At 40.6% G+C, this 15899-nt stretch overlaps 1 protein-coding gene across 1 annotated transcript in view; it reads right to left on the bottom strand.

The window, feature by feature from the left end:
* LOC149316364 (FRAS1-related extracellular matrix protein 1-like) overlaps positions 1–15899 on the bottom strand; it is a 130365-nt gene that overhangs the window by 50276 nt on the left and 64190 nt on the right. The window contains exons 22-23 of the mRNA XM_089515282.1: positions 7432–7627; positions 113–377 (exon numbers count right to left, since the gene is read on the bottom strand). Coding sequence (XP_089371408.1) covers positions 113–377; positions 7432–7627 — 461 coding nt within the window. The remainder of the gene's footprint in view (positions 1–112; positions 378–7431; positions 7628–15899) is intronic.

Below are 15899 nucleotides of genomic sequence, written 5' to 3' on the forward strand. Positions count from 1 at the left end.
CAGCTGTGTTAACACTTAGCTTTCTGAATATTTTTTTTCACATTGAAAGCACGGGGGTGGGAAAGATTATATATATATATATATATATATATATATAGGTAGGCCTTCTCACCTGAATGAATCCTTACTAGCCTCGTGGCTATTGTCATGAATGTAGCAGACCTTCTGGGCCACAACATCCAACTGGCTGTAGCGAGAAATGGGCACGCCGGGATAATTGATGTACTCAATCTGACCATGCACAGGTGGCACAGAAATGGCATACAGCAGCTTCTCGGGTTTACCAGAGCCATCTGTTGCCATAAGAACATCTGTCGTCAAGGTCACCCTGTCACCCTCTGTTAAAGTTACAGGTTTGGTGAATAGAACAATGTCACCTAAAATAAAAAGGGAAGAGAAAGAAAGAAAATTACACACAGGGAGAAGAAAATCAAAGGGTGTGAATGTGTGGGCACATGTGAGAGAGAGTTAAGTTCTTTAATATTCCATAGAGAAAACCAGGTTGGGATGGGGAAATATACAAAAAATCAGTCCAACTGTGTGGAAAAGAACCAGACACTGGGCGGGGGGAGAAAAGCCATGATTGGGAGATACAGTGGTGAGGCATGTCATAGGGATTAACAAAAGCGATGGTTGTCAAAGCAGCCTGAAGAAAGATTCCTTTGGTACCTGCTAGCTTTTAAAAGCATTCTGAGTCTACTAAAATTATTGACACATCTACAATTAAATATATATTGAACCAAATCTCCCCACTCCCCACACATGAGCTGTTTGAGTTTGCCCATATCTTTGTAAAGGATATTCCTCCTTGAAGACTTGGTGTTGAATCAAGTAAATGTATATACCCATATGAGTATGCTTGGCAATATATACAACTACACATGCATGGGGAAGATGTGTCTGTTTTTCTCTATGTTAAAATAAATGTGTTGGTATAGGCATAATTTGACCACACATTCTCTGCTCCCACCCCACCCCGATGATTTATTTTAAAATGGCTCTTTGTTGAAAGTGACCCACTTGTATATAAAGAACAATTAAGTTAATAGTCCCACGTGGACTGACAGACAAAATGCACTAAGCACGCACAGCACGGCTCTTTAAGCTGATGGTGTTATGTGAAGCTGTAACCTTGCCAAGGGTGATTCTTCTGTTACTGGATTTGCCTCAGTCACCCATTCCCTTTTAACATCCTTTTTAAAAAAAGGTACACAAGAAATTGGCAGACATACTGATGGTGGACAGATCCAGAATGGGCCATAATCTCATGTGGTTCCTCTCCTTCCTTCTCACCTTCTCTAGTGTCAATTTATTTATTCCAGATAAAAGGTACTCAACCTGTGTAATGTTAAATCATATTGTGACCAATGGTTTAACATCATCCAGCATACACTGGAAGCTGCACCAGAAGTTGCAGCGCCATGCACCAGAAGAGACAATGGTGCATGTGCCCACACACTGCGCACCACCACAAGCACGAACCCCATTCACTTGAATGGGGATTGAGCATCCATGTTTTTTCCCTTACGTGGGGGGTGTGTGTGTGTGTGTAAGGAACAGATCCCCATGTAAGAGAAGGGACGACTGTACAGGCCAAGTACCTCTTACCCGGAATTTCAAAATGTGAACTATTCCAAAATCCAAAATTATCTACATGGGTGGCTGAGATAGTGACACTTTTTTTTAATCATTCAGTGTACACAAACTTAGTTTCATGCACAAAATTATTAAAAATATTGTGCATAAAATTATTTTCAAGCTATGTATATAAATTGTATATGAAACAAATGCATATCATGTTTAGACTTGCATATCATCTTTAAGATATCTCATTATATATATGTGCAAATATTCCAAAATTCAAAATACTTTTGGAGAAGTGAAACTCAACTTGTATTATGTACCAAGAATGGTAAATTCTTCTAACAAAAGTTGCCTTTCTCAACTCGCACCCCTTTCATTCTATACACTACACAATTATAGCACCACAATTCAATTTTAGCTGCTGTGTCTACATCCTATGAAATCCTGGGAGGTTAGGGATGTTTAGAATTCTCAGCCAGAGATCTCCTCTAGTGCAGCACCAAACTGTAACTCCCAGGATTTCATAGATGTCTCCATGGGAATTAAAGTGGAATAATAATACTGTAATTGTGTGGTGTGAAGAATCTCTGACTACTCATGCCTTATTTAGCAATGTACATGCCAGCTGTCCCAATTTGGTAAGGAGCGTTTCAGTTAATCCTATCATCATACTTTTTGACCTGCTCTTAAAAGTCTCAGTTTCTCTCCTTACTCCCTATTCCCCAACACCTTTGTCCCCAACTTTCTTCAATTGCTGCAAATTGAGTTCCAAATGCAAAAGTAGTTTGCGCTCAATTAACTTAACAGGGGGGAAAGGAGGAGTCTTGCCCCTCCGGGGAGATTCGGACAAAAGTAAACTGCTGCCATCTTTCTTAGCGCTTGTGTTCTTCCTCATTGGTAACTTTTGCCATCTTGACCCCACTCTGATGTTACTTGCCCACATGTGTCCCAGTTGTCGTCTGTAAAATGTTGGAAGGTATGCATACAGTTCATGCCTGAAGCCCTATCCCATGTTGCCAAATTTAAGTGAGAAAGGGCTCCTGACTTCAGAGGCCAAACTGAGATCCTATTAAATAGGACAGTGGCTGGCATGAGTTTCCTTTTCCCTTGTTTATGCATCTTATGAATATAAAGTGTGGATGATTAGATATAACACTTTAAGAAGGAGCAGGTGGAGAGTGGTTCTGAAACTCCACCTCTCATGTTTTAGCCCATTTCATTCTCTTTCCCCAGGGCAGTTCTCTCAATCCTGGCTCATTTCCAGCGTCTACGACAGGTAGAGAGAAAAGTGCTTGAGGCAACAGCCTGACACATGGTTGTTGTTCACCACTGAGGCCTGACAGTTCTTATTCAAGTAAGATCCTTCCAATCCCCCACGTTGTAGGTAAAACAAAAGGATGTGTTAACAAGGCTCAAGTCTAGTTGAGGCTTTAAATTAGGATTTTTAAAGGGTTCTGGAATGACAGAATCCTGATGAATAGGGATGGATCTCTATGCAGAGAAGACACAAAATAAAAAGTTTTTGCATATGTCGTTGAATCGTTCCTTATTTGCTTATTTCATTCTTCTGGCTTGCAACAGTGTGCCTGCAGGAAACAAGGCAATAAAGCTTGACCTGAGAAAGAATGAGATACTACTTTAGGTGATCCTACTGTAGGGTTGTGTACTTATATACATCAGACAGGGTAAGTTGCTCTGAAGTTCCACTTCCCATTCCTCACACCTTGCTAGGTGGTTCTGGACTTGAAAACTGAATGGGGGTGGGTAAATCACCCCCTCTGGATGCCTCCAGAAGCACTTATAGAACATGTGTGAAGTGCAAATCAGAAAGAAAAGGGAAAAACAGATTAGCCTGCTTCACCAGCTCCCCTGGCATGTTGCAAAAGTTTAAGGGCCTATACAGTTTGGGAGAAAGGGGTGGACAGAGGCCGCCCCTTTGTCCACTGGATCATTGTCGCAGCAACTGCATGGTGCAGTAATGATCCACTCCAGAAAGGAGCCCTGTAACACAGCTCCTTTCTTCTTTCTCCACTGCTGCCAAGGCATCTGGAGTGGCGCTGTGATGCCCCTATTCCTATTCTTTGCATGCCATTTCTATCTCTGATACCACTAGCAAAGCCTGCACTCTTCATCATTTCCCACCTTTGCTTTGTTAGTTCTTGTGTGCATACATGAGTGTGTTCTTGTGTATGAGTTGATTATTTCCTTAATAAAAATACAAAACCTATTTGGATTTGCCTCTGGAGTTCAGTGTGATTTAGAACCAGTATAAACAGGATTAAGTTCCCACAGCCAACTGTTGCCTTGGCCAAGATACTTTATTTGAGCTAGTAAAATTCCCCTAAACCATATTAATTTGTCAGTGCCCTCCTGGTACCACCAGCATTTTGGGTAACACCAGTTTTTATCAGAAGTTTGACGTTCCTTCTGCCCATGTTTTATCTACTTTCATATCTTCTATCTGTATCCATTTTACACTTAAATCTTACTCTCAAAGATGTACAGCTGCTGGCACAAACCTCTTCTGTTAGCATGAATATTCTTCTGCTTGCAGAACTCTTCTGCCAACTGATCTCAGAAAAAATTGCTAAGATCTGTCAGCAGAACAACCAAAAAGAGCAGAGAGAAAGGATAAGGTAAAGGATGAGTCAAGTTTTACCAGACCCAGACCTCCTCCAGAGCAGGGATATGGTCACAAACTGGCACAAGTTAGGCCAGTGCAAGAGTAGTTCAAACTCCTTTCCCAGGCTATATTTAACAGAGCTTCAGCTGGGCTACTGGTAGCTTTCATGGCCTTTGCCCACCTTGGCTAATTAGGAATGCACTCTTAATGTTGCTTTGAACTGCTTTAATTCTCAATTGTGAGGAAAACTCAGGATACAAATCAAATAGATAGACTGAGAGACTTCAGTTTCTGTTGCACTTCTTGCCTCCTGGGAAGACTGCCATGATCAGAGCACACCAGCCTGCTTCACCCATCAACCAAAGAAGGAATAGATTCAAGGGCTTGCATTAACCGATGCCTGTCAGAAGAACACCGAGGCTGCATCCACACTGTAGAAATAATCCAGTCTAACACTATCTTAACTTCCATGGCTCAATGCTATGGAATTCTAGGAATTGTAGCTTTGTGAGACATTTATCCTTCCCTGTCAGAGAACTCTGGTACCTAAACAAACTACAGTTCCCAGCACTGAGCCATGGCAGTTAAAGTGGTGTCAAACTGGATTATTCTGCAGTGTGGATGCAGTTTAAACTATCAGTTCCCCTGGGTCTGCAGAGCTGAAATCAAACAAACGTTGACACCACTCAAATCCCAGATGACAAGAAGTGCATGGCTTTGGGTGTTAGTGTGTGTTGTAGGAGCCCTGGTGATGCAGTGGTTAAATACCAATAGTGTGGCTTCTCACAGCTACAAGCTGGTGAGTTTGATCCTGAAGGGCTCCAGGGTTGATTCAGCCTTGCATCCTTCCGTAGATTACTAAAATGCATACCCAGCTAGTTGGGGGCAATTAGCTTACACATTGTAAATCACTTAGGAAATGCTTAAGTGCAATAATAAGTGGTATAGAAATGTATTTTCTATCGCTATTGCTATTATTATAATATATTTTAAGATGCATGTAGCATTGTTCAATCAGAGGGAAGGACAAATCAGATAGAAAGACAGATGATAGACAGATGACAGACTGACTCTTGGTGTTTGGAAGAAAATGGCAATTCTGAAAGGCAAATAACTGAAACAGACCTCCATGTCATCTAGCTAAAAGTGGGTGATGTATTTTGAATGTGTGACTTCCTGATGTATCAGCAGGCGTGCAGGTACGCACATGCACACACACACACTCATCTTGAAAGATCTTTGTCAGTCATTAAAGGGAATCCTTAACAAGCAGAGTTCTTGACCTGGCATTAGCTTTGTGATCTCAGCCATAAAGGATTATGAACATGCTATCCCCACTCTCACCCTTCTCCCTCTTTCTCAAAGGTTTCCTTAGTTTTCATATATTATTCTTGTCTCAAACACAGAAAGTAAAGATGAGTAAAATGTAACCATCCAGATTCATCCCTGCCACCTCAATACTCAGTTGTTGCAGACATGGAATGAGGAACTGTGATTTTCCCCTCCCCCCTCATTTATAATTGTAAATTTGATTTTTGTTTTTGTAAATGCACCTTTATAAATTTAGTAAATACAAAACCATGCAGGTTAGGCATGAACATTTGTTAGGAGATTCAAGCTTTGCTGGGACCAAGTCTGAATTTTTGAGAATGAAGAAAGAGCAAAGGAAAGTAGCAAGATATCTATGTATAAAGTTGATGCTTGCTTTGTTAACCAACAATGAGCAAATATTTGGGTATGTAGGAGATCCCAAATCACACATGATTCAAGTAATGGACCCTTTGAAATGCCTGAACATCATGTCCAATCCAAGGTTTAATTTTTGCACAATGATCTAACACACACTACCTGAGGCCAACACTACATGATTTGACTTCCAAAATAAGACAAAGTAGCCTAGACTATACAAGAGCCACACCACTGGGAAAATCTATCCTACAACATGTCCTGTTTAAAGATTTTACATATCACTGTCACAAAGGTGTGAACTGTATCTAAAAAGGATAGGAGCTTCTATAGGAGTGGTAATTCTATAGATTTCAAGCAACATACGTCACTATAACACACATACACAACACACTCTTACTTGCACACACATTAACTGTGGATAGTTTTATATTTCCTAAAATGGAATATCCAGATGATTGTTCAGGATTAATAGATTATCAAAAAGTGCCAGTTGGTGATCTCCTGGATTTCTTTTTTAAATCCCTGTAATAAATGCAGCTGTTTACTAATAAATAAAGCCTCAGCTGTAACAGAAAATAAATTAAATGCATTTAATTGGTTGATTGCAATCTTCCCCTCTTTATTACAATACTGCTCCTTGTTATTTTATGATGTCAGGGTAACGTGGCAGATTGACAGTGTGTTTATGAATCACAGTTTACAGATGGCATCCCTGTTTTCCTCCGCAGTTATGAGCACAAGTCACAGGAGGACTCAATAGAGGGTTTTCGCCAAAGAAGACCCCCAGAGATTTAGCTGCTTCCATTTCTCTTATGCCAATCTTCTTCATGACAGGAGCACTATTTCACAAAAACCTATGTTCAATAAATTACAGCCACCTGGCACAAATTTAGAAGTATTTCACACTCCAGGGACTCCTGTGTGTCTCATTGTGATTTCTATTCATTTCCAAAAGGATTAAACAACAATACTTGGAAAAGGCCTCACACAGTTATTCTCATCTGATTTTGTCAGTTTTCGTCTCCCTCTTGCCACCCCAGCTAGAAAAGTGAGGGGAGTCAATTTTGTTCATAACACCCTCTTCTTCCCATCTGCAAAAGGTCCTAAAATCTTCTAAGGACATCTCATAACTTGTCTTTAAGCCTTGAACTTTGAAGAGCTAGCTAGGTTTATGACAGCTTTGACACTCAGTTGGGATATAATACTGGATCTCTTCACGGAAGGTTTTAGATGTGAACTTTTCCTTTTGGTCAGTAGTCACGAACAGACACAGGGGACTGCAATCGTAATAGTCAACAGATTTGTAAACTTATGCAATTAGTTATGCGCATAATGGATTGGATTCTAATTAGCTTGTTCATCACAACACTGGAAAGAGATGGCATCCTTTAGAGATTGCTGCAGTACAAACTTCACCCATGCATTTAAAAATACATCAGTGCCACGTAAAGTTTTCCACCCCCCCTTTCATTCTGCAACAGTTTGGTCTCCCAAAAGATATATGAATAACCCACATAACTATCCTCATTTCCTACCTTTGACCATACTTTTAATGAACATATAGAAGCTTCCTGGTGGAGAGCTGTTCTGCCCATCTGTCACATAAAATCGGAAGCTGTCATGACTTTCTGGAATCAGGATGTTAGTATGGAAGTACCAGAGGCGGTTCATGTCCACATCATCTTGAGTGAAATTCATTCCAGGGTGCAGCGTGCTCCAAGCTGATGCAGTCTGAGGGGGCGGGGAAAGGATTGTGGAAACAAAAATGAACATGCATATGCATACACATACACAAAATGGATGTTCAGCTTCACCTCTGTTCAGTGTGTCACTTTTTAACAAATACTGAACATGAGTAGCTAGGTTCCCAGGGATGGTAAATGCCTTATGCCACTGCTCCCTCAAACCTGCAAATTTGGACAGTAGAGATTAAGGAAGGAGTAGCAGGGCAAATCCATATGGTCCTTCCCTATCCACAGCATGCTTTGGCTGCCACCTCTGACATGAAATTTTAAGTGTCATAGAAGGAGCAACAAACTTTTGGTTATTTGCTTTGTTCTTATTATATTTTTACTTCTATAAAGCATGAAAATAATTTGTGGCATTTTTTGTCACATATCCCAAAACATCTTTTAGAGTTTTAGGTACTCCCTTTACCTGGGAGGCATATTTGCTACTCCTCCAACTTCAGGAGCAAAATATTGTGAGCCAGCCACTGGCTGCACTATGAGTAGCTCCATGCTGTGGCAGAAGTCAGTGTGAGGGGCATAGCAAAAGAGGAATAATACAGAGCAGCTTTTTCATCTGTCATATGTTCCATTCATGACTGAATATCTGAAGCCAACCACTTCTATTGTAATAAGTCAGCATTATCATAGAAAGTCATCTTACATATCTTTGAAGTACTTTTGGGTTGACTTTTTAATGACTTGCTTAGATTTGATCATAGCTGTATCCTGCACTTTCTCCCATGTGGTTTATACATGGTTGTTCCCATTAATGGGAGAACTGATTGGTCCAAGAGGACCTTCTCCTCTAAATGGAGATTTGAACTGGGTTTTCCTGCTCAGGTTTAGCATCCTGTCCCACTACATTATACTAGCTCACTGAGTCCTTTGAAAACGTAACACACTGAGAAAATAAATAAAACAATATGCATATTATTCTTTCTTCTGCTGGAAATATTACTATGCTGACAATTATCCATTACTTATTTACCACCCATTACCAGTTGGGATAACACAGACAGGTTTACCTAACCTACTGGCATGTCTTTCAAAACAGTTTCTTTCCCTGTATGCCTTTCATACAAGCATCACTAATCTGTCTCCTTTTGGATCCTGCTTCCCAACCAGTGATACAGAAAAAGCTCTGTTACATGCCAAGAGATGCAGATGGATCCATTGTAGCACACCCTGATGTTCATAGCCAATACCCAGGTGTTTCAATGTACATTTGCTAGTTCGCTATAAGTTGGTTTTATTCCAAGACACAATTCAAGATAATTAGATGCCATCATAATAGGAGCAAGAGGGTGTCTTTTTAACGCTAACAATCAGCAATGTGACCATCTCAAAGAGTTGGCATTGATATGGGGCTGTCTACACACAACCAGTCCTTCTCACTGAAATCCTATGTAGTCCCATCATAATTCATAAAATGACCTTGTTTGGCATGATCATCTACAGCCTATGAAATATCAGGCACCACAAGGCCAAAGCTATGCTCCAATTTTACCTGAGCAATATGAATGTGATGTTAAAAAAAATCAAAGCAACCCCCTCCCCTTTTCATCAAGGCCACCTAGATTGTTGCCTATTTTATTAAAAAAAAAAAGAAGATGAATAAGAGGAGGCCCATTTCACACATTGGATAAGTAATATGATTGCCATTTGAAAATGGAACAGCCAGATGTCTTTGTATACAACTGTCCATACGAGCTGACACAACCTTCACATAGCCCTCACCATATTTGTCCTTTTTGTGAAAACAGCTTCTCAGATGGAAAATTCCATTTTCAAGCAGCAACAATTAAAATCCAAATGCTCATAACATGGAAACCAGAATGATACATTATATATTCACTTCAGTGGCTATCTCATATAACATAAAGCAATATGAAAATATTACATGCTACAAAACAACTCAGTATGATTGTTCCTACTTGTTCCATTCCATTCCTTGAAGCTAGGTTATTGGCTCAGTGTTTATTACCACTAGGTTGTCTATATAAAACACACTAACCATGATACTATTTAAAGTTGTCTTCAAGTTCATCTTCATATTTATTCACTTTATTGTTGTTATCTCTCCACTACCAGGAAGACATTTTCCATTACCGCCCCGGCCCTTTGGAACACGCTGCCCATAGAGCTCCGCTCGGCCACCTCCCTGGCCCAATTTAAAAGGGATTTGAAGACCTTCCTTTTTGGTAATGCATTCCCCGATTAAGATGTCCTATGGACCTCCTTCCTCTTCACTGGCAAGGGGACTGGCTAACTCGGGGCTTTCTGTTTTTATTGTAATGATATTGATGTTTTTAATGTATTGTTTTTAAAGTGCTGTAAACCGCCCTGATCTGTGGAAGGGCGGTATATAAATAAAAAAATTTATTTATTTTATTTTTTTTATTTTATTAAGGTGATTTCATCTTATAAATGAGAGACCTGTGAGCATGCCAATCATCAACAACCCAGTTCAGGTCTTGCAAAATTAGGGCTGTGGCTTCTTAAAGTGAATCCTTTCACCTACTGTTTTCCACTTTACTGAGCATTATTGCCTTTTCCAATGGCTCGTGTTGTCTTATGATGTATCCAAAGTATGATAGCCTCAGTTTAATCATCTTGGCTTCTAGTGAGAGTTCAGGCCTGATTTGTCTAGGACCCATTCATTTCTCTTTTAACAGCCCATGGTAGTCGTAGAACTCTTCTCCAGCACCACATTTCAAATTAATTCATTTTCTTCAGTTTTCACTATCTAGTTCCAAAATTTGTCTACTAGCAAATCAAAGGTGAAATCTTAGGGCTCTTCTTAAATTTATAACTGTTTATACCTGTGTCCCTTTACTCAGGCTTTAGAAAACAATTTTTTATACAACAGGACACTAGAAGGACAATATGTTTGGGTCCACCTTGAAATACGCCAAGGATTGAGATTTGATCTTTGATTTGCTCTTTTGCATCCTTAACCTTTTCCAAAAGGCTTTCATTGTAAAGAACATTTATTAAAAAGAAGTGACACCCCTGAGTTTACAAAACCTAAGCAGGGCTACCAATAACAGGATAACAAAATCTCTTATTCAAAGGGTTACTGTAAGTTGAAGCTGATTTGCCCCCACATAACAACAAATTGCCCAGTTTTCATCTCTGAACCAAACCATACTAAAATGAACACGGATTTAAATGTGGTTTATATTGGAAATTTTCCATGCTTAACATGTATATTGTAAAACCACACAAAAATGTGTTTGAAAACATGATTGCATTTGAAAAAAGTGCAGGAGAAGGTTGGTACAGCTGACGAATACATACACAAAAGTACACATGGGGGGGGGGGGGGGGAGAATGGAAACAAGAATATGTACAAATTTCTCCCAAGGGAAAAAATAGAAATGTTTAGTCATGGAAAAACAAACTCTTGAAAAAAATCATACTCAACAGCTTTTTTATCCCTACAGAAAGCATACACAGCCAGACAGCTGTATTTACAAAGGATCCATTCAGGACACACAGACACACACCGCGGATACAAAAATCCATGCATGCTCAAGTTCCATTAAAGCACATATGCACCACCATTAATCAAACAGAGGCTTGCCATCCACGGATGGTTAAATCCATGGATGGCAAGTCCACCAATAAGGAAGGCAGACTGTATTTCTACTTTATTACACTTCTGTCCCAATTTCTTTGCAGGACAGAATTTAAGCAGAATTCCATCTCATAAGCTTTAGCATGCCATCCAAGTACTGGCCTGTCCCATTGCTACTTAGTTCCAATATGAGAACCTTGAAGTCTTATATCTGACCTGCTTATAACAAATGAGTTCTCAGTGAGCACATGTTGAGTCCAAAACTGGCACAGGAATGCCAAGCAAATCCCAAGGCATAAACAGAGTGACAAACAGGAGCATGGTCCAGACAGTCCAAAGTTCAATGAGAGAAAGCAGTCTTGACAGAGTTCAAAGTCAAGAGAGAAATTGCTAGAAAGATTACTCCAGAAGTATATGGAGGGCCAAGAAGCCATAGATATAAGACAGGGTATCCCAGAGGTTTGGGACCTATTATTCTACAGCAACAGAATGGCCTGGGCTGAGCTAATTTATAGCCAGCAGTCCAGCTGACCTCATTAAATTCAGCATCCTGAATTTAAAATGGAGCAGGGCATTGCCTGACCTTTTGCTAGCTGCACTTTAATTTATGTTGTTCAAGAGGATGAAATGTCTCTTGGCTGCCTCCACCAGATTGCAATAGCTGTCTGGGGTGATCTGAATTCTGCCTCTGCCTATACCATTACAGGATTGTTACCCTCCTGCTCCTACTGGGGCCCATCATTCTGGCTCTTCTTTCCCCCTTCTTCATCCTTGGAGGCCTCCTTTGGGTGAAACATGTCAATACTGCAGCAGCATGGTTTCAGTACAGTCCAACCCCCATATCTATTGGGGATACCTTTCCAAACTTACTACATGTAGTGAGAACCCCAGATAATGATGAATGCTATATTTCTGCTGGAAGCTGACCACAGAATTGCACTGGGAAGCAATGCAACTGACAAATTTCTATGAAGCCCAATTGATTTTCAGTTGTCTAGAGAGACATTTTTTTCCTGGACACAGATTAATGAAACCACAGAAACCAATCCCACTGATACCAGGGTTAGACTGTATTGCAGTCAGGTCATGGGATGTCTCTGGAAAGCAGGGCTTCAAAAACATGTGTAGAATCCCACACAACACAGAACGTGGGGATGAGTCAGAAGTTGGCTCATTGAGCCCATCTTCAGTGTCAGGAGTGGAGAATGTATGGCCTTATATCTGTTGCTATTGGGCTGCAAACTCCCATCAGCCCTAGCCAGCAGAGTCAACAATGAAATTATATGGGAACTGCAGTCCACACATTTCTCATTCATTTTCAAAATACTGCTTCCACATGAACAATACTAAGTCCAAAAACAGCTTCGTTATTATATAGTTTTTGTGGGTTTTTTGGGCTATGTGGCCATGTTCTAGAAGAGTTTATTCCTGCTGCTGAAACATCAGGAATAAACTCCTCTAGAACATGGCCACATAGCCCAAAAAACCCACAAAAAACTATGGATCCCGGCCATGAAAGCCTTCAACTTCACATTGGAAATTTCTACTGGGAGAAACTGTTCCAAAACACCCAGAGACTGGAAAAACTCCGGACCAGGAAAGCACACCTACTCTGCTCGCTAATTTTCCTGCTACACTGCCGAGACACAGATACCATATCACACTTTCTCACAGCAAAAAGGACCTTCAAATCCCCACAGGCCAATCTTATCTACAACAGGATGGAATGGGAGAGAATACACACCAACCGCAAAGAAGTGGCCAACATAGACAAGGAACTGCTATCACTCCACCTCAGCATCAGTCAGAAGATGAACACCCAAGACTGGGACAAAACTCACAGCCTCACCTACAGGGAAATGGAAAAAGATATGGCAGACCACACCAAAACACCAAAACAAAAATTCAACAAATGGCTTAAGCACCAGCTGAAACCCTCACTAGATATATCATGAACTATCATCAATCTCACACAGTGGCAACTTTCAAAAGAGGAAATAGCCATCCTGGCCAAAGGTGGCAACTTTGCATTAACCGCCACCAGAATCCCAGTTGAAGGCATCATTGCCCAGGTTGAATCCGCCCTCCACCATCTCCCAGAGGAGGAAGTGGAAGAGATAAGAGGAGAAACAGCCAGGATTCTGCACAAGGCAAAACTACCTCCAGCAACATAACCTAAAAAGAAAGAAAAGCCATCAAGGACCTCAATTTGGACCCAGAAATCATCATTCTCCCAGCGGACAAAGGCAATGCCATAGTAATCATGGAAACAGAACAATACAAACGAAAAATCAAGGAACTCCTGGATCCTCCAACATACAAAAAACTGAAACAAGACCCAACCAACACAATCACCAGGAAAACGAACACCCTGATCAAAAACTCCTCAATTCAGCCAACAACAAGACAAAGTTTGTGCAAATCTGAGGCTCTCCCACCAAGACTCTAAAGGACTTCCCAAGATCCACAAGGATTCCATTCCATTCTGACCCATAGTTAATGCTATTGGATCACCAACATATGACTTGGCCAAGTTTCTGGCCACACAATTACAAACTGATATAGGGCAAACGTACATCACGGATTCAGCTCATTTCATAGGAAAAATCAACAACCTTGAACTTAAACCTGGAGACACACTAATCAGCTTTGATGTGGTCTCCCAGCTCATCAAAGTCCCCATAATGGACACCATGGTACTCATTCGACAAATTTTTCTGGAAGACATTACAGTCCTGTTTGAACATTGTCTCACCATGAGTTATTTCCAGTGGGACAATGGATTCTACAAGAAGAGAGATGGGGTAGCAATGGAAAGCCCTGTAAGCCCTGTGATAGCAAATTTTTATATGGAACACTTTGAAAAGCAAGCCCTGGAAACAGCACCAAAAAAGCCCACAACATGGTTCCGATATGTGGATGACACTTTCACCATTTGGAGCCATGCGGAAGATCTGGCTGTGTTTTTGAACCATCTGAACAACATCCACCCCAACATCCATTTCACTATGGAAAAAGAAAAGGAAGGAACACTACCATTCTTGGATGTCCTAGTCATCCGCAAGCCGAACTAATGTTTGGGCTACACAGTGTACAGAAAACCTACACGCACAGACAGATACTTGCACAAGAACTCCAACCATCACATAGGACAAAAAAAGAAGTACAATAAAAACACTGGTAGACCGGGCAAAACGGATCTGTAAACCCCACTTCTTGGAAGATGAATTGAAGCACCTAGACCGGGCTCTACAAGCTAATGGTTATTCCTGCTCAGACATCAGAAGGGTTGCCAGACCCAGGAAAACCCAGAGGAGTGAAGACAAGCAAACATCCAAAGGGAAGGTATTTTTACCATACATCAAAGGAGTCCCAGACAGAAAAGGGAAACTGGTGAGAAAATACAACCTCCAAATGGTTTACAAACCAACCAAGAAAATCCAGCAAATGCTGCGCTCAGCAAAGAACAAGAGAGACCCTCTCACAGCTGCAGGAGTTTACTGCATACCATGCAGCTGCAGACAAGTTTACATAGGGACCGCCAAACACAGTGTACAAACACGAATCAAGGAACACGAGAGACACTGCAGACTGAGTCAGCCAGAAAAATCAGCACTAGGAGAACACATTATAAACCATCCTGGGCATAAAAAGCTGTTTGAAAACACTGAAATTATTGACCATGTCAACAAGTACCATGTCAGGATGCACAGGGAAGCCATTGAAATCCACAAACATCTGGATAATTTCAACCGAAAAGAAGAAACCCTTAAAGTGAACAAGGTTTGACTACAAGTCCTGAAAAATAGCAAAGCCAGGACTCAGCAAATGCAAATGAGAAACCACCCAGGGTCAGGGGCTTTCATAGCAGATAATGATCACCAATTAGCAGACACTAATCCTCTTTGCATATCCTCCCACCCTGAGGCCCTGCCACCAACAACAAAACAATACACAGATTAACATGGAAATCACTTCTCCCTACCCAGAGTCACAAGTATACATATATCCAACTCTCTTCCATGCCAGCATTCTCTGAAGATGCCAGCCACAGATGCTGGTGAAACATCAGGAATAAACTCTTCTACAACATAGCCACATAGCCTGAAAAACCCACAAAAAACTATGGATGCTGGCCATGAAAGCCTTTGGCTTCAGGTTTGTTATTCTCTCTTTGTTTTTCTCTCTGTCTTACTTCTATAACTATTAGTAATTCGGCTATACAATGCCAAGTATGATGTGCTTGTAAGCATACAAAAAAACTGAAAAGCAACTGTGCTTTGAAAAAGTTTGGAAGTTGTATTGTGCTTCTTGTGGTAAACATAAAATGCTCAAAGTAGATATTCTGAGAAGCTGAGTTATTTAAACAAAATAATCTGAGATTCTTTAGTGCAGCAGCATTTGGAGAGTTTCATTTTCAAAACACATTTGTCCCTCACAAAATCCTTGTTCTTCAGAGATATTTATATAATCTCTTAACCTTTGCCAAATGGGCTTCATTGTAGAGTGTTTATAGAAAAGAAGAAGAGCCACTCCAGTAACAGCAAGCAGATTTAAGATTTATGATATAGTATAGCTTTTCTTGAGAACTGGAAAGTCTCTTTTGCAAAACAACAAAAATAAAGTAAAATTTCAGGTCTTCAATCTGTGCTACACACTGGCTTGGCTCAAATATAACTGGAAAACACAGATG

The sequence above is a fragment of the Sceloporus occidentalis genome, unplaced genomic scaffold (genome assembly GCF_023333645.1).
Source record: "Sceloporus occidentalis isolate IW3139 unplaced genomic scaffold, rSceOcc1.0.p SCAF_3, whole genome shotgun sequence".
NCBI classification, from domain to species: domain Eukaryota; kingdom Metazoa; phylum Chordata; class Lepidosauria; order Squamata; family Phrynosomatidae; genus Sceloporus; species Sceloporus occidentalis.